General features: G+C 38.5%; 1 protein-coding gene across 2 annotated transcripts in view; it reads right to left on the reverse strand.

Annotated features, from left to right (window-relative positions):
* Positions 1-2,190: 2,190 nt before the first annotated feature.
* Positions 2,191-25,175, reverse strand: part of ccser1 (coiled-coil serine-rich protein 1) — a 111,493-nt gene continuing 88,508 nt past the window's right edge. The window contains exon 10 of one of the 2 annotated variants that reach the window (XM_067413617.1): positions 2,191-3,717. In XM_067413617.1, the coding sequence (XP_067269718.1) occupies positions 3,214-3,717 (504 nt within the window). In that variant the 3' untranslated portion in view covers positions 2,191-3,213. The remainder of the gene's footprint in view (positions 3,718-25,175) is intronic. The other variant, XM_067413619.1, reaches the window with a different exon arrangement.

Genomic DNA, 25,175 nt, shown 5'->3' on the forward strand with positions numbered 1-25,175 from the left:
TAAACTCCCTAAAAGGGTTTTTGACCACACATAGGTAATTCTCAACCGGCAGCAAGTGTTTTAAAGCCCTCTCTTCGACTGAGGATTGATTTGGCAATATACGCATGGGTCTTCAGTGTCATGTTTGCTGGTGCAAAACAACGTGCTGGGCTATTTGTGTGACCTACTATTATAAACATCACTACTAATTGGGTGTAATCTAACAAGTCAGTCTATAATTTTGATTCTGAGAACTGGAGTACAAATGGTTTTGTTTAAACTTAATATTTAATGAGGATTCTACAGGGTCCAAAATTAACTTTTTAGTGGGTGAACTGAGAAAACCTACTAGCCATAAATAATTTGTACTCTCATGAAGTTGTATTTCTTCCACACAAACATTATTTTTTTCATCATATTTTAAGTATGTTGACTTATGACTGGCTTAATATGGGTAGTATTGAGCGAAATAAACCACATATACCATTCAAAAGTTTGAAGTCAGTAAATTTATTTATTTATAAGTCTCTAATGCAAATCAAGACTGCATTTAGTTGGTAATATATATATATATATATATATAAATTTTTTTTTAAATAATTTTTATATATATATATATATATATATAAATTATTTAAAAAAAATTATATATATATATATATATATATATATATATATATATATATATATATATATATATATTTTTTTTTTTTTTTAAATAATTAATATATTATATCTATATATATAAATTAATAATTTATTTTACCAAATAAATGCAGTCTTGATGAGCCTTAGGGACTTCTTTCAATCCTCTTTTAAAAAAAATCTTTCCAGCCCCGAACTTTTGAAAGGTAGCGTGTGACCAAATGGAGTTCTCGCAATAAATGAGAAGAACTTTAGGTTTTAATAGACTGTTCGTATGTCTTTCACTTAAGGTGCTTTCACACCTGCCTCATTTAGTTCGGTTGAATCGTACTAGAGTTTGTTTCCCTCTTTGGTGCGGTTCGTTTGGTCAGGTCTGAAAGCAGCAATCGCACTCGGGTGCGCACCAAAAGCGGACCAAACAAGCGTACCGAGACCTCCTTGAAGAGGTGGTCTCGGTACGCTTTCAAACGAACTCTGGAGCGGTTTGTTTGTGGTGAGAACGTGATCCGACCTCGAACAGAACCAACTGCAAAAGTACTGATCATTTTGACTGAACCAGCTGCCGTAGTCGGCTGCGCTGACAGTGTGTGCATGATATTATTACCTGATAGATCGTTGGCAATATTTTCGGGAAGATGAGCATGTCAAGAGTTAATAATTAATGCATGGCTCCACTTGAAGTGATGAGTGATGCGCGGTCGCCGTCTGCAGTGCATTAGAACGTTGTTTTCTCGTCGCATTCGCGTGTCATTATAGAAATGTATTTGCATACTGTGGTAAATACACACAGTGTAGTAGATTATGGCCAGGGACAAAACTAGCCCGCGCAGTCGTCTCTCCATAGTGTTATTATAGTTTGCTGGCTTTGCCTCTTCTGCTGGAATTTTCCCACACGTAAATTCTGACCAATCGAAAAGCAGTTTAGGAAATAGGCTTGGGCGGTATCCAAATTTTGATACCGTCAAACCTCCTCCCTATTTTACCTCGGTATACGGTATTACCGTGAATAATTAAAACATTATGATGTAAGGCTCAGACAGCGTCAACAAACTGTTGGCTTGGCTTATATATATATATATATATATATATATATATATATATATATATATATATATATATATATATATATTTTTTTTTTTTTTTACATTTGAGCCCCTGAGAAACTCTCTGCACGTTTTATGCTTACCGTTATGAGACAATTGTCAGACAATTGACTTTTTTTTTTTTGTGAGTCCCATGTCCACTTGATTTTTGTGGAGTTCATGCTTATTGCTTACATTGCCAGCTGTGTGACAAAAGGCTTCGGCAATATTACAGCATAGTCCGAGGGTGCGCTCGGTTTTTCATCCACGCAGCAGTGAGGATGGTGGTTTCGGATATGCGCCCTTAGGTTCAAGGTATTTCCATCTCTCGCGGTCATCTTTTTGTTGCACAATTTGCAAATTGCCTCGTCTGTATTTACCGTCAAAACCCAAAATACTTCCAAACTGCAGAAGTTGTGTTCTTTTTCGATAATAACTCAGTGCCCGACTCGCCGTCTTTTCCCCTCTCTCTCTCTCTCTCTCTCTCTCTCTCTCTCTCTTTCTCATCCACGCTGTCACAACAACGCATACACATATTTAGGCATTTAATAAATAAATAGTATTTAATATGTAAATAGTTTAATTAGTTCAACTTATTAAATATTTAATAATTAATTGTTGATCAGCAATATGTAAGTTGATCTGTTTTTTGTTTTTTTTGACAGTTTGACGGTATTGAAACTGATACCGTTGCTATTTTTAGATCCCGCGGTATACCATTTTACCGTATTACCGCCCAAGCCTAACGCCATGGCCAATGAGTGATGTGGATGTTGTCATGTGCGTGCGTTTTGGTTCGTTTCAACTGGTTCAGACCAAAGCAATCAGTGTGGTGTGAAAAGGAACCAAAAAAGCTGAAAAATGCAACAATGTCTAATTGTTTGCCCTTGGTTCGGACCAAATGAACCGAACTAGAGATGTGAAAGCACCCTTAATCTGATCATATAAATCAGCAAAAGGTGATATTAGCATTATTAAAATTCAATTTAAACCATATAATGTTATAGTTCCCAATAGAATATCTGGCCAACTGGTTAAATTAACTTGCCAAAACCAAATTTTGAATTTAGGTCTTGGCCAGTGTTCATTTTGGACCCTGAATTTCTTTCAAAGAAATAATGTAAATGCAAAACCATTCACCTCCTCTCTAGCATATTAGCAGAACTGTACAATGTGATAGTGTTGCGAGTAAAATTCGCATTAGTGGACCGTCGATCTAAAGTACTTATCGGAGCAGCATATACTATTTCTTCAGAAGGTTTAAGTAGTGCAGACAACGGATTAGATTTGACACTTAATATAGATGATTAATTTACCCCACAAAGGATAATAAGATTCTCGGTGTGCGGTCCAAGTTCGTTTGAGGTTTTAGAGGAAAATTAGCCTTGAATGTAACTGAGTGCATGTGGGTCTGAAGGTACTCGCGGTCACTGAGGAACTGGACCAAGAGTTCATATCCATCTGAGGCATGTGTCACTGTGCGTGCGCTTGTGTGTGTGTGTGTGTTTCAACCGTCCTGCTGAGCAAGAGCCTGCAGTTCAGCTGTTTGGATCGAGTGCTGTAGGAAGACGTTCTTTCGGCTGTACATGTGTAAAGACAGAGGGCCACGGGGCGGCTGACCCAGACGGCCGGTAAAGGAGGACTGAAGCCTAGGAATAGGCCCTCGTTCACTTCGCGGCCCCCGCTCGCTGTCCGATGACAGGCTGCGTGAGGGACTGGCCTTGCTGGGGAGGCTCACGCTGCTGCCGGCCACCGCCCGAGGGATCTGAGACGCCCCCGGATGCTCGGTCTTCCGTGGCCCGGTTACCTCAGACATGGACTGCCCACCTTCAGCTCTTCGCACCAGCTCCCGCACTCCTCCTCCGCCATTGCTGCAAGGCCTCTCTTCACATGGTCGACTGTGCTGGTCTGCAGCGAGAGATCGCGCCGCCCTTCGCTCCCTTGTGAGGCTGCTGCTGCTGTTGCTGGGAATGTTGCTGTTTTGGCCTGTGGGTCGACTTGGAAGGGTTGCCTGTTGAAACAAAAGATGGGAAAGCGGAAAAAAATTAAGCCACTTAATTTGTTGACATTTTAACAAAGCTTCCTTGGCGGTCTAGAACCTTTTTAAATTGTTTCAAGACCAACTGGAACTTTGCCTTTTTTAGGAAGAGGAGGCCAAAAGGCACACATTGTGGGGAGGTGGCACGAGAAAAAGCCTGTGCTGAGGAGTTTGAGCCACCTGTTCATTTCGCACAACACTGCCTCTTCCTTACATAACTGGCCCTTCTATTACTCACAATGCAGAATGAGTACAGGGGAAATATCGCACATGAAAGAGAAATTAGCTGCAAACTCAAGAGCGATTGTTTGATTCATGCCGTTACTCAACTTGTAACTCAGACTGAGCTGGCAGCCAGAAAGTAATACTTGATGCTAATCGGCATTTCGGAAAGTGAGAAAACCTAATTAAGTGTGATGTGCCTAATGTGGGAACTTCAGCTGTGACGTGAAATTGAATTTAAAATAGAGTCTGTAATTGAATTTCTATATTATGGGGCAGAATCCATGCAAGGAGTCGAAAGACTCACATGCCAATGCAGGTGAAAAAGGGGACTTGCATCCCACATGTGCTAACCTTATTTTATCATTTACTCTGTGAAATGTCATCGTTTACCTTCATTTATACATTTACACTTACAAGCAATGCAACAATATTTGCTTAAGACAAGCTCACAAACAATCCATTCTCCAGTTTCAGTTCACAAGCAGCACAACCAAAGCCAACATCGGATTTGAAGAGGTTTTTAAAGCAACATGCTTGGCATTCTTCCATATGTAAGGTTAGTTGGTGGGGTTATAATAGACCGTTTTCCTTGATGTTAACTGGTAAGTATTCTTTCATTTATAATCTGAATTTTGAGTCTGAATATTTTTTGTCTTAAGCGGTTTATTCTATTTAATTATTTTATTTCACTTTTGAAATATTCTTTTCAAGTACTTTTCTTTGAATTATGAACTATTCTTTTCTTTTTAAATTTTGCCCTTTTAACATTTAGGCTGTAATGTTCACTATTATTATTACTTAAAGGTCCCATGGCATGGATTTATTTATTATTTTATAATGTTTCCTGAGGTGTACTTGTATTGTTAGTATGGTTTTTGCATCAATAATTGTCATAATTTCTAAATAAAAGGCATTTTTTTCCTATACTGATATTAGCCCTCTGGCTTGAATGCTCTGTTTCAAGGGGCGTGTCTGCTGTGAGACAGTGAAAACACCCATGGTTGTGATTGGCTGACATCTTTGCATTTGAAATGAGTGGTGGAGGGGGCGTGGTTTAGTGAGGTGAGCAGAACTGCCAGTCCAGACAGAGAGAGAGAGAGAGACTGGGAGCTGGTTATTGTACCGAGTTGTTGAGAGCGCAAGTTAATTTTGTTCGCATCTTAGAGTTATAAATCAACACAAGTGAACTTTGCAACGTTATTTCTCTCATAAAATGCTTTCACCACAACAAACAACAATCACGACATCGACATGAATAAGAGCTTCTGTTGAGCAGCTTAACAGCGTCATTCAAACGGCAGTTTGGACAAGTGTGCACTGCAGATATTCGTGTGATTTACTGATCTGAACATTATAAAGACTGTTCTTTGATTGCTCTCTGTAGTTTAATCAATTAAATAACAGATTTGTTTCATACTAACAGAAACGACGTGAAGTTGATCATTTTAGTCACTGGCTTGATTCACTGATGCATCAAGACGGCCAGTGGCGGGACTGACAGTATTAAATCATTTAAAAAGAAAGTCAGCTACATAGAAATCACTGATCTCAGATCAGGCATTAATGAATACTGTTACTCACTGTTTGTGGCGGTGCTGTTGAATCCATATAATAAAGCCTAAGCTGCTGGCATCGCGACTGATAAACTGAATCCATTCTCTACTAATTCTCTGGGCGGGCAAAGCAGAGGAAGGGGAGGAAACCTTTCCTGGTATGACATCATAACAGGAGAATTTAAGATCAGCTCGTCTGGGCTCTCATTTTCTCAAAGGCAGAGAAAGACAGCCAGAACTCGGTTTACACCGATCAAAATTTCTAGACTCTTAGGGAGAGTATTCAGGCTAGGGGAACTCATATTAATGTTGAAAAACCGTATTAAATAAAAATGTCATACCATGGTTCATGCCACTGGACCTTTAACATTTAAATACATTTTCTATTTTCCATTTTCTTAGCCTTGACCTTGTTATTGTAAAGTTTTTTGTTACTCTAATAAATACATAAATAAAATATTAGTTTATCTTTTCCAGTCTAGTTTCTTTCAATATTTATTTTATTTACTGTTCATTAGTCTGTACAAATAAGATTGAACAATTTTAGTTTATACTACCAGCCATTTTTACTTAAAATATTCGGAACCACTCATTTGTATCTACAAAATGAAAAAATAAAAACATTTAAATCCATTTTAAGCATCCATTCACTGGGCAAGTTTACAGACACCATGCTAAGCAGCGGGTGTTCGGGGACCTCAGCTTGGATTTACAATGTCTGTGTCCTCTCAAGTACGCGCTCTGCGGCATTCACAGCACAAATTCAGGCCTTAGCAGACATAAATGCATCAGATGGTGACAGAGAGAGGGAGAAGTTTGGTACCTGTGCTGGAAAAAGGCCAGAAATGCACACACACATAGACAACTACAGAGTCATCCGGTGGAAAAACAGCTACCAGAGTAAATCAGACTGATTTAACGGTCGTAATCCATTTGGGTCTTTATTAGCCTGTGAAGAAGCTGGTCCTGTGCTAATGGCACGCTTCTGTTAAAAGCCCTCCGGCTGATTATATGCAGTAGGCTGAAAGTAGCAGGATTCAGCCTACTCATTTTCCACACTTCAGCACACCTACAAACACACACATACGCGCTCACACACGCGTGCGCAACAAGCAACTGTTGCGGAGAGCCACGCTGTCTAAGCCGCAGGCAACGGACAGTAATCCTTGTGTATTATGTATAGTACTGGACTGATAACTGAGCGCAGAGTACAAATATCTAGTTATGTATTACATAAAAAAAAATCCACTCAAGCAAGCACCGCTCACTCTCATATTCTCAGCAAAAAAATATGTTTGGGGAGAGAAAACAATTTCACGGCACTTCTCGTCAGTCTCGACAGACAAGAATGTATTTCTTTGTTGTTATTGTTGTTTTTTCTTTTTCTTGGGATCATGTAAAATAAATAGACACTATGAATCTCAGAGGTTTTCTCAAATAAACATGATAAAAAAGGAACACTGCCGTTTCAACTCTGAAACTGTGTGGTGAGATTGTATTTAGAAGAGTAGGCTTGTCTTATTCATCTTTACGAAGAAAACCTGCATTAAACACACCGAAACGCACCTTTGTAATCACTCTCAATCAGACAACAGCAAAGCGATGGGAAACAATTAAGCGCATTTCGGAGCACAGCATGCTGCTATCTTTTGTCATTGTCTTCCAGGCTCTATATCCAGCCAATGAGGGGCAGAGGTGCGTGTTGTCTGCTCGCACTTCCTGAAACTCCATCCGTCTGAGCCTAAGTTAAGATGATGAAGAGTGGCTTTCAGAAAGAGAGAGAGAGAGAGAGGGGGAAAGAAAAAAAGCGAGAGAGGATGAAGTACCACAGTTGGAGGGTGCTTAAAGACAAATGGCTGTCCTCCTCGCCAGTGGCTGATTACGAGCCGCCCCTGAATGCATTTAATGAGCTCATGGGACACAACGACTGCCACTCTTCCTCAGCACCTTGCGCTATGCTTTGACACATGAGCTCTGTACGGAAATGCAAAAAATACAGATTTTCATTATTTAAAACAAATCAATTATTCAAGTCAATGGGGTTGTCTACATGATCTAGTTTGTTGTAAAGAGTATAAAAGTTAAAAAAAGTCAGTGTTACTATATTGGCTGCTAGTTACCAGGGTAAGGCTGTGTGTTTACCTAGCATATTTTCCCAATTGATTTCAATGGGAGAGCCGCGTTTTTAAAATGGCAGCAGCATGACAAGGCACTAAGAGCTAAACGCTCTGCATTTTTTATTGGCCGCCGAGGGTTGAAGAATGTTCAACTTTGGGTAAAATGCAGTGCTCATCACTCTCACTTTTTACCCAGCCATCCAAATCACAGTGGAGGAGGAGCGGGACAAATACAACAGCGACCAACCGCCACATTCTGCTTGTAATATGTCAACAGATGACAAGTTAACAGAACAAATTATTTAAAACAAGAGCCAGAACAAATACTTAACATTGTACCATCATTTTTGTACAGAAACAATTTGGAAACAAACTATCTGTAAAATGCTGTGAGATGCTAGTAACACTATCGTGGACATTCCGTATCATAGCAAGCAAAGCGTCTTTGCTGAAAACACCTAGCTGTGGACGTTTGAGAGCGATTCGATGGCGCAGCTTTTTTTCAGTAGAGCGCCTGGCGTTTTCAGATGGCTACAAAAGTAATGGCCACACGGCTTAAATACATTTGTAAATAAGATTGTCTGATATCAGAATCTTTCAAAAGAAGACTGCAACGTTTTACAGGACACGGCGTTCATAAAAATACATTCTGCATATGCATGCTGTTGCTGAAAAGTTTGGAGCCTGTAAGATTTTTTAAGTAAAAAAACAAAAACTCTTTTTTTTGTGCACTCACCAGGACTAAATTTCCTTAAAATCAAAAATACAGTACAAAAAACAATATTGTGAAAGTCCTTTCTTCCTTCCGTACTTCCTTACTGCCTTAAAAAAAAAAAAGCTTCAGATTCAAAATGCTTGAATGGTAACATATATGAACAACTAGTTAAATGTAAATTAACCTCTTAACCTGTGCCCCTATTTTGAGAATTTTCTGAAAACGACACACCCGAATAAAAATGTCTACAGCTTATATGGTCTATATTCATAAATTCGGTCTTATTTTACACTAGACATAAAATTGTGTTACCCAAGAATCATAATTACTCAAAGTAGTATAGGAACAGAGTAAACAAGGTTAAATATACATGTAAGTGACTCACTTAGGTAAAAATGGATTAGACTAATGTTAAAGGCCTCGAAATAACCAGTTTTGATTCAAATTTGAAGATACTCTCAAAAATGTAGCTTCTGTACACTTTTATGTCAATAAAAGTCTAGGCCTCCTTTCATTTATTTCAGAACATTTGTCATTGTAAAGAACAGTTTTTCCATTCAAATAAATCTGCAATAAACTGCTAATTATAATGGATATATAGTTACTGAAAAACTAAAGGAACTATTTACAGAATTTACAAAGTGGAAAAAGCTCATTTAGTTAAGAACTGTCTGTCATACAGTCTGCGAGCTGCGCAGGTTTTGTGTAAGCTGACCGACACGTGCCGGTGTGAATGGAAATGTCAGCATTAGTAGTATTCACCAATGCCGCTTACATGAAATGGCACAAGATGACATCTTTGATTGGTTACTACGTCCATCCATCAAAACTTTGCTGGCAAGGCATTGGCTAGGCATCGACTGGCTTTATCCAACAAAAACCATGGGTGCAATGATTGACACCTTGCCAAGCCTGTAATGCGCTTCTTGGATATATTGAGTCAGCAGAACGCCCGTGATTGAAGGATAGAGACAAGGGAGGGCTCACATTACGCGGAAGAGTCTAATCTGCAGGGGAGATCGTCAGAACGATTTTCCCTTCACTCTCAGAGTCACGGCGAGTGACAAATGGATTTTCATTGAAAATTGACATGATTGATTACTCTAAATCAAAACGCTCATGCAAACAAACAAGTTTTTTGTTTTTTCTTCTATTTTTTTATTGTTTTGGATAAAAAAAAGTTGGACGTATTTTGAAGAGCGGACCCTTAGATTGAAGCGCATACTGGCATTTCTTGGCTCTGTCCGATCTGATCTGCACGATAGGAGATGAAAGATGAGTACTGCGTTTATTTTGTTCGTGTTAACCTAGACGTTCCTTCAGCATTTCGTTTAAACCTTTCCTCTCTGATGTATTTATTGCAAAAACAAGTTCAGAACATGAATCTTGAGTGTTTTAGCTTTCAAATAATTAATCGTTTGTGATAATTGATTGAATATTTTTGTAAAAAAAAAAAGTACATAAAAGTACTACACTGAAAAAAAAGTGCGTTGGATTTACATTATTTAATTGTGTACATCGGTCCCACGTGAATTAATTGTTTTAAACAAATTTGTTCATGTAACTTCAACAACATTTTAATGATTCAATTAAGTAGTTTCAAAGTGAATTTTATACGACTTCCTGCCATAATTCAGACTTTCAATTTCATATATTCATTCATCCACTTTAATTTCATATACACTCTATACTGTGTTTGAAAAAATTCAAATTTTCGAATTTAGAACTGCCTTAATTCTACGTGGCATTGATTCAACAAGATGCTGAAAGCATTTTTTAGAAATGTTGGCCCATATTCATAGGAAAGCATCTTGCAGTTGATTGAGATTTGTGGGATGCAAATCCAGGGCACGAAGCTCCCATTCCATCACATCCCAAAGATGCTCTATTGGATCTGGTGACTGTGGGGGCCATTTTAGTACAGTGAACTCATCGTCATGTTCAATAAACCAATTTGAAATTATTTGAGATTTATGAGGTGCATTATCCTGCTGGAAGTAGCCATCAGAGGATGGGTACATGGTGGTCATAAAGGGATGGACATGGTGAGAAACAATGCTCAGGTCGTGGCATTTAAACAATGCCTAATTGGCACTAAGGGGCCTAAAGAGTGCCAAGAAAACATCCCCCACACCATTACACACCACCACAAGCCTGCACAGTGGTAAGGCATGGATGGATCCATGTTCTCATTCTGTTTAAGCCAAATTCTGACTCTACCATCTGAATGTCTCAACAGAAATCGAGACTCATCAGACCAGGCAAACATTTTCCAGTCTTCAGCTGTACAATTTTGGTGAGCTTGTGCAAATTGTAGCCTCTCTTTCCTATTTGTAGTGGAGATGAGTGGTACCCGGTGGGGTCTTCAGCTGTTGTAGCCCATCTACCTCAAGGTTGTGCGTGTTGTGTCTTCACAAACGCTTTGCTGCATACCTCGGTTGTAATGAATGGTTATTTTAGTCAAAGTTGCTCTTCTATCAGCTTGAATCATTCGGCCCATTCTCCTCTGACCTCTAGCATCAACAAGGCATTTTCGCCCACAGGACTGCCGCATACTGGATGTTTTTCCCTTTTCACAGCATTCTTTGTAAACCCTAGAAATGGTTGTGCGTGAAAATCACAACTTAACAGATTGTGAAATACTCAGACCAGCCCATCTGGCACCAACAACCATGCCACACTCAAAATTGCTTAAATCTCCTATCTTTCCCATTCTGACATTCAGTTTGGAGTTCAGGAGATTGTCTTGACCAGGACCACATCCCCAAAATGAATTGAAGCAACTGCCATGTGATTGGTCGATTAGATAATTGCATTAATAAGAAATTGAACAGGTTTTCCTAATAATACTTTAGGTGAGTGTACTTTAATGTTACACAACTGAATTATAATACTGCACGAGCTACCTGACAAACATTTAGCTAGCAAGAGCACAGATTAGCATCTTAAATGCTAAACATTAATAGCTCCCCCAGCAAAGCCATTATGACACCAGTTGTATTAGTCCACAGCCTAAGCAAATGCTCCTCTTCTCCACAATGGTAACCCACAATAATTAAAATTGTTCTAATAATTCCAACATAATTGAATATTAAATTCTATTAAACACAATCAAGTCTCTCCCGTTCTAATTTTGCTCAAAAATACATAAAAACACTTTACATATAAAATAACAACATTTACTTGCTCTTGATTTTGCCATATGCAAATCATACTGGGAACTAATAAGCCCTGCCCAGTATCAGTTAATGCAACACAAATCATTCATGTAACACAACACAAACGGATTAAGTTTGACTTCAATTTGACTTATATTTAAGTGGATTAAACACAATCAAATTAGGTTTTGACAAAATGTATAGCAACTGTGTTGCTTTTGAAAGAATCCAAAATAATCAAAGATATTTTGATATTTTTCTTTGAACAAAGACATTTGTTTTACTGTGTTTCACCCCCCTCTCTCTTATCAGTGGGGCTGTTTGGGATTCCTAAAGACAAAGAGATCTTGAGGGCCTGTAGGCCAAATGGTGCCACACCTGTAGTACAGTGGGGGAAGTCTGGTCTGACTGGTCAGTTTGAATGTCTCAGGGTTTCAGTCACATGGTCAAGGGATGTATAAAAGAAGATTGCAACTGTTGCTCGAGGTCTTTTCTTTTCTCTGGGTCTTCTTCCTCTGGAGGTCTTTTCTCTTTTTCTCTGGCTGTCTCTTCTAGGGCCTTCTTTGGCTCTTCTCTTTTTCTCTCTCTTTCTATCTTTCTATCTCTCTCTATCTCTCCCTATCTCTCAGGTAACATTCTACACATGCTGGGTACGATTAATGGTATAAGTTTTATCATCTCATTCATCTATTTTGTAACTATTTTAAGTGTAACCATAACCGGATTTTGTCATTAAATTCTTTCAATTATAAATGATTTTGCTAACTAGTTTTGGTTTGGTATTGACTTTGAAGTGCTCCCTATTGCAATACAATATAGTCACATTAAAGCAACGCTCTCCCACATATTTTGCTATTGTAACTGCGCTTATTTCCGTCGTTGGTATAAGTTGCAGTGGGTGGTTATAGACAAGAAATGTACAGTTTTCTACCATCACGCTGATAACGTTTCTTTAGTCGTTCGGCAACCCTGCAGTCAGAACCACCGTAGGCGATCCACCCTTACACTTTAGCTAATTTTAATTAAGCAATTTGAACAAGCAGTATAAATATTTTTTTCAGTGTAACATGCCCGTCCCCATCACCCCACACACCAGTATGGCCTAACAAGTTTAAAATTAAATACAAATTTCAGCCATTAATTAATATGGTCACTCACAATATACAGTGTATCGCCATTTTGAATCTAAAAATTGCAAGAAATGACAGATATTCAACAAACTCAGGCTAAACACAACCTTGTATTGTACAAAACTATCAAAGTTCATAAAAAAAATATTACCTATGACTTATGCATACTAGCACAAATATTGCAAACAGCTAATGATCTGAATTCTGACAGTAGCTGCCCTTAAAATTCTTGTTCAAGTTGATAGATTTGTTACATAAGCATTTTTGACAGGCCTTTTGACAGCACATTAAAGCATAAGGGGCTCTCAGCATGCTAAAAATCCCTTCTGAGAAGTTGCAGCTCCTTTCTTATCCCCTTGCCAAAAACAAACAGACCAAAAAAATCTAGGTAACCTAGTTGAACTCACAAACCGACTAAACGTTTAGCACTAGCAGGCGATTAGCAGAGCATCCCGACCCAAGCACAAATCACCGCTTCTCTGCAATGGAATTAAGAGAAAGAAATGTCAGCTACAAAAAGAGACCACTGATTTATGCGTGCTGAAACTGTGATCGTTTGAGAAAGACTGATCGATATTTGACGGCTGAAAAAGAGGCTCCCAAAAATATAAAAACAAAATGGATGGTGGCACAGAGAGAGAGAGAGAGAGAGAGAGAGAGAGAGAGAGAGAGAGAGAGAGAGAGAGAGAGAGAGAGAGAGAGAGAGAGAGAGAGAGAGAGAGAGAGAGAGAGAGAGAGAGAGAGAGAGAGAGAAAAAGCTGAGACAGTGAAGATGTGAAAGAGAAACAAAAGGAGTTGAAAGAATGTAAGAGCGGGCGTATGGGGTGGGGTGGGGTGCTCCGTTCAGCGAGTTTCGTGTGAGCCTTGTTCCTAGATGATGAGGCATGATGGAGGCTGGATTTGATGTGTGGAGTTACTGAGCACACTTCAAAGACTTTCCCCCCTATTGAGCCCCTCCAACAGCTGTCAGCTTTAGGGAAGATAAGATTCTTTACAGTCCTTGTCTTGTTCTCTCTGACAGCTCAGGACCCGGATAAACAATAACGGGAAATATATATCAAGATGCGGATGGAAAAAAAATCCAAGTGAGAGTGAAAGAGATGAAGGGAGGAAAGAGACAAAAAAACATAAATTGAGTTTCTATCAGATAAGGTGGCAGATGTCTTCAAAAGCTGATGAGATTGTTGCAACTGCCTGGGTGTCATCATAAAGCCGCAGCTGCCTGTTTAAGGACCGTCAGCTCCATGAAGTAAGTTTATGTGTGGCTTCCCACAACAACATATGTCACATAAGTGTCATGAGCTGACTTTGAATCAACATGACGAAATGCACAAAGCAATTGAGGAAACCTACCAGCTCCTTACGTTCCAGCTGGTTCCATTCAACCAGCCTCTGTAGACCAAACCTTTCACAGAGATTTGCTGTCCCACAGTGCAACGGACAAAAATGGTAAAGGCTTTCTGAGGCGAGCAGCCCATAAGCAACCCGGCATGATGCATAATTTCACTCCATCTGGGGCGATGGTGGTGTGGAGTCTGAACATGATTCATGGTGCCAAAGGTCTGAGAGAGCCCTCGGGCTGTATTGCTTTCTGTATCTTGTCCGCTGGCATCCATTTGGTCCGGTGTCTCTCTGTGGAGAGGTAAAGTGTCATCCTCTCATGGCTGCTAATGTCGAGCCGGGCTGAGGACTCGAGCTGAAATCGATATGATGACCTGTTCTGCGTGGCCCTGTCCCAGACTTTTATGTCAGGTGTGAAAGTATATGAGGACACACATCCTTGAGCCAAATAAGTCACCTGTGATGACACCGCAGAGGAAGTCCTATCACACTAACAGGAGTTAATATGCGTAGGTCCTAGGTGAGGAGAGTCCACACAGAAAATTGAAATTTTCAATAAATAGATGCAGAAACAACATTTACATGGTTAAACTGCAAATTACCGAATGTTTACAGTTCCTCTAACCAGGCTAAACAGCATTCCGAGTTTTGATGTTTAACCCTCTGGGGTCTGAGGTGTTTTCTGGGCCATGAAGGCGTTTTGACGTGTCCTGACATGTGCGCCACAATTGTGACGATCACTCCATTCCTAATCACAGCATTTCGGACCAGAATATGTGAGTGGTACTGTATGGAAGCAGATAGGAGTACATCAGCTGATTGGCCAGTTATTGTTTTTTGCCAGTTCCATATGAACTGCATAAAAGTATCACTTTTGCACAAACACCAAATGCAGCATTCAGAAACGAGAATGCCTTAAAGGGCCCGTTCACCTAAAAATGAAAATTCGGTCATTAATTGCTAACCCTAATGCCGTTCGATACCCATAAGACCTCTGATCATCGTTGGAACACAAATGAAGATATTTGTGTTGAAATCCGATGGCTCAGATAGGCTTTCATTGACACCAATGTCATTTCATCTCTCAAGACCCATAAAAGGCACTAAAGACGTCGTTACAAAGCCCCTCTCAGTACAGTGGTTCTACAATCATGTTATAAAGCGACGAGGATAGTTTTTGTGCGCAAAAAAACTAATTAACTTCTATAGTGATGAGCAGATTTCAAAACAAAGTTTTGAACCGTTATGAATCAGTGTATTGATTCATGATTCGGATCGTGTGTCAAACCCATAGACTGTAAAAAAAAAAAAATATGGACGTAGTGTCCGTGACATAGCTTAAAGTAGGGGCGATCTGGGCGTTGCCATCTTGGAGCGAGTCATCGCGTGTCACTCCCGGATAACATAAAAAATGCCTAAAAGGCGGGATCATAGGGCAGAGCTTAGGTGACGCAAAAATTAGCCTTATAGGCCAAAACCACATTTTGTACCAGGCTGTAAACATGTTTTTTTTCCTGCTGTAAAGTTGAGAATTTTAACAATGAGATTCTGCTCCCTTCTGGAGTCTGTTGAGTCTGTCTGAGTGGCCAGTTGAGGAATTGCAGTTTACATTACTTCCGTATTGGCTTCAAGAGAGATCGCGGGAGTTTGCCGCTTGGTCAAACATCCAAACTGCTGAAATCACGTGACATTGGTGATTCGAATCATGAATCTATACGCTGATTCATAACAGTTCAAAACTTTGTTTTGAAATCGGCCATCACTATATAAGTCGTTATTTAGTTTTTTTGCGCACAAAAACTTCTCGTCGCTTCATAAAATGATTGTAGAATAACTGTAGTTAGATGGGCTTTGTAACGACGTCTTTAGTGCCTTTTATGGGTCTTGAGAGAGGAAATGACAGTTTCAATGAAAGCCTGTCTGAGCCATCGGATTTCAACAAAATATCTTCATTAGGGTAAGTAATTAATGAGAGAATTTTCATTTTTGGCTGAACTAACCCTTTAAATAAAGTCTTGATAAAGCATTTTTTTAAAGTTTAGAAAAAAAAAAGTTTCAAATGCCACTTACAGAAACTTGTATTTAATTTATATATTTCATCAAATTTAATTAAAAATCTTTTGTGGTTTTGAATAACATTTTTTTGAATAAAATACCTATGATTAAGAGTTCCAGAAGCAAAACTATTCATTCTCTTCATAAGGGATTATTGCCTTTTTTTTTTTTTTTTTATTATTATAACTTTTAGAATCAGATTTAAAGAACAGATGCAGAACAGATAAAGAACATTTCTCCATTTATGTAATTTGTTCATAGGATTGTTGTTCTTTCCATCATTAAAAGAAGTATACAGCAGTCTTGCACTTTTGTGCTTTTGTCAGATTTGTTTAGCCTTTGTTGCATCAAATGAAAGTTTGTAATGCAGTGGTTGGTTTGGTTCATGGATTACAACTATTTCAAAATCACTTTTTATCCGTGGGATAAATCAATGGAAAACATTATTCTGGAACCAAGATTTTTGGTTTGTGTAGAACAAAACATTCTAAACCAAACGTTCTTGGAACAAAAACGTTCACACACACACACACACACACACACACACACACACACACACACACACACACACACACACACACACACACACACACACACACACACACACACACACACACACACACACACACACACACACACACACACACACACACAACGTTCTTGGAACAAAACATTCTTCTGGAACCAAGGCGACAGAAAAAGTAGATGGGAACTCCCTCTTATTACTCAGTCAATTCCTTTTCCTGTTATTTAAACTTGAACTGTAGGCCAATTCAAATTCCAAGCCAATTATTAGATTCCAAATTTTGCCCAAACCTGACCAGATTACATCTAGATTTAGTATTGGATATCAAAGTATATTGAGGTACTGAATGCAACAGCTTCCTGGTGTGTTACTGCTTAATCAAATGTTTCACATCATCATCATCAGCCTTTACTCTTTAAATCGTCTTTCTCAAAGTGGAAGTTTTTCAAGATTGCCAAAGCAGACAACTGTAATTATTTTTGAATGAGGCAATTGAAGTTTGAATATTTCATGAAGAAAGATAAATGTTCTCAGTACCATCTGTATTTACCTATGTTTTTTGAATGAGTGCAGTGTTTGAATATAGGATTGAATAAAAGCCATTTCATGGGAAGCATTATTGGAGTGTGGGCTTGTGCTTTCCTCTCTAACACACCTGTGAAAACTGTTGTCTGACCCACTACATTTCCCCGAGGCCCTCATCTCTTATCAGTAGTACACGGACTGCTGGAGGGCTTGCCTACTTCACAGCACCTCATTTCTCACACCAGTACATCCTACATCCGCGTCAGACATACACACACTCATTCGTTCTTTCTCTCTTTAAGGGCCTTAGGGCCATCACAAAGCCTACACTGACTGGACGAAAATGCATCTTTAAAATCCACCCTAAATTCAGGCTGTCTTGTATTGTTTACTCTTCCTGTGGCAATTCTGAAGAAAGCTCTCCTTCCTGTTCAGCTGCAATGGTTTGGGTTGGGGGCATGCTACAAGAAACGGTTTCAAAAAGTTTCCAGATATCATTGCGCAATCATCATCATAGTACTCTGTGAGCTTGAACAACTTTAGCCAAATTTGTTTTTGTTTGAAATTTTTACTAAAAATGACAAAATACTAAAAACTGCTATGAAGATTAAATCATTTCAGAAAAAGAATATGAAGAGTCAATAATGACTCGCAAATTTAGACCAAATCTGACCCTTTTTTTTCCTCTCTGCCAATAAAACCGTTCCAAAATAAGCCAAGCATCAAGCTTCTGCATTGTGCCAAGCACTCTATATAGAACAGCATAGAACATTCTGTCCTTCGTGGCTCTCCTGAGCAATGCTGTCAAATGTCACTCGCCGTGACTCTGTGAGTGAAGGGAAGGATGGCCCTGTGGACACCCGTCTCATATCTAACTCACCTTGAGGGCTCTACAGTCAGGGCCCCTGCCGCCGTCTACTCACAAACACGTCAGTCCGGTTTAACAAACGGCCCTTATTAATTACCACAAGTGTGCCTACTGACAGACAATTGAGAGGTGCAGGAGAGAGAAAAAAAAGACATGAGGACAGGTGTTCCTCATGCATGCACATCGCATGTCTTTTCAGTTTATACTGCATTTAAGGATTAGTTCATTTTAAAATAAAACTATGAAAATTACCTCATGATTTACTTACCCTTAAAGCTACACTGTGTGATATTTCCCCCCATCTAGCGGTGAAAAGGTTTATGACTATCCAGTGAATATTAGTTTCTGTTCCTCTCAATTCTGATTTCGTTTTAACTCCTACAGTGGCCGATTTAGTCCAAGATTAACATGGCTTCCCGTTTGACCTCGTCCATGACTGCCATCGAGTGTTAAAACGCGAAAGGCGAAGCTTGAATTTACGCATATGTCCCTCTTTGGCTAATGTACTTTCAAGATGGAGGGGCAACATGGCGACCATTTTTTTTTTGGGGGGGGGGGGGGGGGTTCGCAAGATGAATACAGAAGGTGGTCTGCCAAAAGCTAGATATTTTATTTTATAAAGTTTTAAATATGGATATTTTTCTTACAAAACCCCATTGATTCGCTTCATAAGGCCTTTATTAAACCCCCCAGAACCATGTGGAGTTCGTTCATGATTAAGATGCACTTTTTTGAGCTTCAAACTCAGCCCCCGTCAATGCCATTATAAAGCTTGGAAGCATCAGGGTATCTATTAACATAACTCTGTGTTCATCAAAAAGACAGACAGGCATATACACATAGGATGGCTTAAAGGTGAGTAAATCATGGGGTCCTTTTCATTTTAAAAAGTGATCTAATCCTTTAAATTAACAACAATTTGGTGGAAAGTTGCTTATTAATTTATTCTTACATCATATCATAAGCAAAGCTAACATATTACTTACTGTTCAATGGTCTGGGGTTAGCAAAATTAGTTTAATACTTTAACAGAGAAAGGACATATTAGCCAATAGGTTACATTTTAAAATAGTTTTAAAAAAGCTACTTTAAAGGGATAGTTCACCCAAAAATTTAAACGCCATGATTTACTCACCCTCAAGCCTTCCTAGGTGTATGCGACTTTCTTATTTCAGACCAGTAGAATCAGAGTTATTTATATATATATATATATATATATATATATATATATATATATATATATATATATATATATATATATATATATATATATATATATATATATATATATATAGCTTTATTTTTAAGGTCTTTATACACCATATTCATGGTTCATATTCACAACATATTCATGTATATTATATTGCAATTCTGTCAATAGATCCTCATAAATACTACACACACTGCAATTTTACATTGAAACAGTATTTCACAACCTTAATGTTTTTACTTTACTTCTGATTAAAAAGACTTATTAAAAAAGAAAAAAAAGAAAAAAAGAAGAAAAAAAACTTACTGACCACAAACTTTTACAAAGTTGTGAATAGGAAGAGGAAAATGCCAACATGAAAGTAATCATTCTATAAAATCAATGAAAGCTTATAAATGGATTTAAAAAGGTGACTGAATCAAATTGCTGTTAACATTTAGAATCAATTTGAATCTAATAGAAAACATGAAACTAATAGAAAAATGTGTATCATTCTATAAAATCCATTTAAGCTTTTAAATGTATTTTAAAACGTGACAATCAAATTGCTGTTAGCATTTATCAATTCGAATCATTCTGAATTCACAAAAGAATGCTGTTGAAGACCAAAGAATCAAAATCTTTGTCAAACCAAAGACTCACAACAACAGATTACTCAGTGTATAGTACGAGTGTATTTTAATGTGAAAGTGTGTGGGTGACTTGTCTCAGTGAAGATGCTCCACATTAAAACCAAAGACAATTTATTCTTATCAGATTTTCCTGTTCTGCATATTAATGATCTGTATTTGTCTGCAAACTATGCACCTCGAGGCATTTGTGAATGTGCAGATTTCGAAGGACTTGTTCTTAATATTAATGCAGTAGCTTTTTTCATTAACGTAACAGTAAATTGTTATATCAGATTCATAGGGCTATGGCCCTTAGTATTCAAGAGCTGATATATTCACAGAACACCGCAGAAGAACCCAAACGCTTATCTGCCGGGGTCCCATCGCGTTAAGCTAGAGAGCAGGAAAGACCCTGGCCTATACAGAAGTGGTGCTTGTGGTGTTTGAGTGCGTCACGCCTCACCCCGAGCCTCTGATAGATCTAGGAGAGGCAACTCGCACTGCACCTGCCCTACTTTGGTGTGACTAATGAACCTGAGGTGTCCTGAATCTGTCCACTGACAGGGGGAAGGGAGGAGAGGTGCAGATCTGGTCTCTCAGCTGGCCACTGCTGCTCACTATAGAGTGGTGATGGATATGCAGTCTCATCTCTGGGCACAGAGCCAGGCCGAGCATGGACACATGAGAGTGCACACACACACAGGTAACAGTCAGCAAGATGCTGCATCAATTAGCAATGCTGAGTGGGGAATGACCACGGATCGGGTGCCACATCTAACTATAGGTAGGGGGGCACAGAAAGTGGTGTTCCTGGAAGCATGCCGGCAGCTTTATTTCCCGTGACGGGAATATGCAAAGTTGATCAAATGGTGTATCAAAGGAGGACGTTCTTTTCAAATTTCTAATGATTGCCTTCATTTCCCTCGGTCCCTCAGAGACCCTCGACTGGTTCTCAAGGACAGATTATGGACTGGGCCGATGGGACCTCTAGCTGCCAGTGGGCTTCGAGCAGAGATAAATGCTGAAACAAGCCACTACAGATGTAAAATTGAGACTGATAGATGAATGGTGTTCGAACATTTGCCAGTGAAGGTTAGCAGAATGTGAAATAAATGAAGAAATGAAAAATTGTCCTCACTCCACCACCAGCATTAACACCTTTCTAACAATGATACTGATTGTGATACACTAAGTAATTTCAACTTTATATCTTGTATTGTGATAGTGAGCAACTGTCCTTACAGAGAGCAAATTAGGCTTAAATTAAGGCAAATGTGATTAAAAAGCCAAATAAAATAATTTTAACAAATTAACATCGTATTGTGAACAAAATGGGGGTTAGGGGTGAGAGGGGGGATGACAGAGTTTTCATTTTTTCAACTTTCCTGTAGCTCAACCAGTAGAGTGTGGCGCTAGCGACGCCAAGGTCATGGGTTCGATTCCCAGGGAAAGCAAGAACTGACAATAATGTAAAAAATGCAATGCAATGTAAGTCGCTTTGGATAAAAGCGTCTGCCAAATGCATAAATGTAAATGTAAATGTAAATTTTGAAGTGAACTATCCCTTTAATCACTCGGTCTCCTCTCCACCAATCAGCTGGTGTGTGGTAAGCGTCCTGTCGCAATATGGTTACCGTCACATCATCCAGGTGGATGCTGCACATTGGTGGTGGTTGAGGAGATTCCCCCTTCTATGTAAAAGCTCTTTAAATGCCTAGAAAAGCGCTATATAAATGAAATGAATTATTATTATTATTATAAAATAAAATAAATTGTATTGCTCATTGTATAGCATAGTGAAATCCAAATGTAACGTTGGCTGTAAGGGAAACATTCGGCCTCTTTTCCCATTTTCTGTTATCCCGAAGTGACACGTGATGACTCGCTCGCAAGATGGCAATGCCCAGCTCGCCCCTACTTTAAGCTTCAGAACGGCTTATCGGAATCCAACGAATGACGTCACGGACACTACGTCCATATTTTTTTACAGTCTATGATATACACACACACACACACACACACACACACACACATCAAAGTGACCATGTATTTGCAAGTAAACAGTCATTTATGTCTTAAGTTAACATAAACAGTTGGATCAGTGTAATCTTAAAATTACATCACCCAAATTGACCTGCTGCTGTCATTAATGTTAATCAAACAACAAAAAGAGAAAATATTTTACTGCTCTTGACAATCACTTTTGTACCTTTAATAAGAATAAACGTATACTTAATTTACAGTAAAGACTATGTGTTTATGTATTTGATTACTTCATACATGTTTTGTAGTACTTCTATTGCTCTATTGCTTACATTTTTCATGTAGGTCTATTTCATTTGCGTCTTTGTTCTATTGTAGTTTGTCTTCTTTACTCTTTTGTTATCACCATTCACCATTTTATCACCTTGATTTTTAGGCTATACAGTATGTTTTTTTAATGATACTGAAAATTGTGATTTTCAAAAAGTTTGATATCACAAAAACCTTATTTAAAAGCAAAACATAACTATATGATATATATTGTTATCTTGAAATAGAATTCTCATTACCGTGATATAAGATTTTGGTCATATCACCCACCCTTAAACCAGGGTCACAAAAACAAGAAATCAATAAAGACAACAACAACATTAATTAAATAGGAACTAAACCGCTTGAAAAATTACGATTTCTTAATACAGTTTTTTCGGAACAAAAAAGCTGTAGTGACGATATCTTGCAATTGCAAAAATGGGGCCTCCAGTGAGGCATGTTCTCCAGACCCTCACAAGACCTTAAATAATCTGGCCTTGCTTGTTCAAAACAGTAAATGTTCTGTCATTTCCTACTGTAAGAGGCAGAGGCATCCCGGGGTAAATAACTTCCTCAGCAGCTCTGCCCACTTCGACAAACAGTGTTCTGCAGTGATATATTGGGCTAATGATGTGCTTGAGGACAATGAATAAAATACTGACGCAATAAAACCTCACACATTCATTTACCTTCTTAGTGCGTCTATAATGTGAACTTAATAAGCATCTCTCCGTGAAGAAATAAATCTAAATCTCTGTAATTTTTTTTATTTTTTATACAAGAAACATAATTAGAGGGAGAGTGCATCTAATATAGTCCAGATGAAAATTGGCCCTGAGCAGTTGGAGAACGATTCTGAGAGGAAATGCACAAACATTTTCTGTTTCAATGAGCATTGAGATCTTCTACTTGTGTGCGGTGATTAAGCATGGTGTAGGATTGTGCAGATATAAAGCATTTATCATTCTGTATCCCCTGACATACTCTCCCATAAACATACCCACCATTAAATGACGATCAAGAATCTGATTTTCCATATTTCGTACTGCTTATGCATATACTGTGATACCCCTGTGATACTCTACAAACTGATGCATTCTACACAAATCCACTAATTACATCGACACCTAAATTGAAATAAAGCAGCTAACATTTTCTCTTGGAGACATCCTCGTAGTTATGTTAGATGTGTGATAAGAACAGATTAAAGGAACAACGACTTTTTGGGACTTTAGCTTATTCACTGCCGTATCCCCCAGAGTTAGATAAGTCCAAATATTCCATTGCCATCTCAGTGCGTGCCGTAACTCGGTTTTAACGCACCCACCACTAGCCTAGCTTAGCACATAGACTGGAGGTAAACGGCTCCAGCTAGCCTACTTCTCAATAAATGACAAAATAATGGCAACATTTTCGGCGCAATGATATCACTTAACACCTGAATTAGGCAAACATCCGTCAACATAACCAACGTGACAACCTGCTACACCTTCTAGATTCTAGATTATCATGCAGGAATGAGAGAATAGTTCCTAGACATATCCAGGGATACAAACACATGTATGGTCAAAAAAGACAGAGGTAATCGAAGCCCTCGCCCCGCGGCAAATATCCAGATACTTACATTGCCACCAACCCCTGCCATCCCTGGCCCATTCCTATAGGCACATAGAGTAAAATGAAATTCTGGAAATGTGTTACAGTGGCTGATACCATAGACCAGTGGTCTTCGCTATTTTTTTCAGGAGAGCCACACTGATAGGACAAAATCGATAGGAGAGCTACTTTTAGCAAAGTGTAAAAAGTTACATCCAATACCATATCTGCTTATCAATCGGTCATCCCTGAACATGCAATATTTTTAATGTAAACTTTTTTTAGTGCTGTCAATCGCAAAAAAAAAAAAGATTAAATCACATTTTCTGTGATTAATTGGATTAATCACAATTAAAAACAAGTGTTTATATGTTTTTAAAATATTTTATGATTCAATCATTTTACAGTAAATAACCAAATTAATGTAAAAAAAAACAAAGACAGTATATTTGAAATATCCATATGAAATATCTGTATGAATATGAATGAAGGCCAATATTAATGAAACTGATACGTCTCCATTAAATATTTTCCCACCAATTTTAAACATTGATTATAGCCGTTCAACATTACAGTGTAACTGAAAGCTTTTTTAACATTTATTAGGCTTTAAATTTCAACTTAAAAGAATCCTCTCATATGCCTAGGTCATATTTACCCGTGTCCTTCCTGTCTCACAGGTAGAAAATAGGCTACAGAAATGTAACAAAGTTATCAAATAGTCTGCACTGCATAAATTATGAATTAAAGATAGATTAATCCATATTAAAGCAACACAAGTTCTTTAGTCAAGAGCAGTGAGTGATTAAAATTGATGACAGACAGCATGGCTGCTGTCGCTTTAAGATCTGCCGCTGCAGAACTAATGCGCTGTCTCTCGCCATTTTTTCCTCATTTTACTCCCATTTTTCACTTTACTCTCGAACTCTTTAAGTTCGTTTAAGATGTTATCTGCTATGTGAATACTCAACAAAACAAACATTTTGGTATAATTCTTTCTGTGTATGATAGTTTTAAGCGAAAGAGAACTGGATTCTGGCACGCTGTCTGCTCGTGATGTTGGCGCGTAACCCACAAATCCTAGTTACTAATGCGTATCATATGTATGTGAAAAGTCATTTTGGCATATAAATTGCACAATAAATACAATTCATGGTATAGATACGGATTTCATGAGAACGTGTTTAGAGGTAGGAATAGGAAAGACAGCTGGCAGCTCCACAGTGAGTCATTAAACAGGGCGAATTAAGCTGGGCGAGCCGCGCAATGACACTGCCGTAAAAGAAGAAACACCAGCAGTATGCGCGCATACTTCTGTTTTGGTGCGCAGTGTTCTGATTTACTTAGCTCCTATTTACTGTGTGGTGGAGGCAATCCAGAATTACTGTTGGTGAAATTAGAATCAGACTCGATTCGTCGCCCTTATATTCCCCAATGACGGCAGCTCGCAGGCATGCTGAAAACAGCCGTTATTACCAAAAATATAGAGCCCGATCTGAAATGGGA

This window comes from Pseudorasbora parva, chromosome 13, assembly GCF_024679245.1.
Source record: "Pseudorasbora parva isolate DD20220531a chromosome 13, ASM2467924v1, whole genome shotgun sequence".
Taxonomy (NCBI): domain Eukaryota; kingdom Metazoa; phylum Chordata; class Actinopteri; order Cypriniformes; family Gobionidae; genus Pseudorasbora; species Pseudorasbora parva.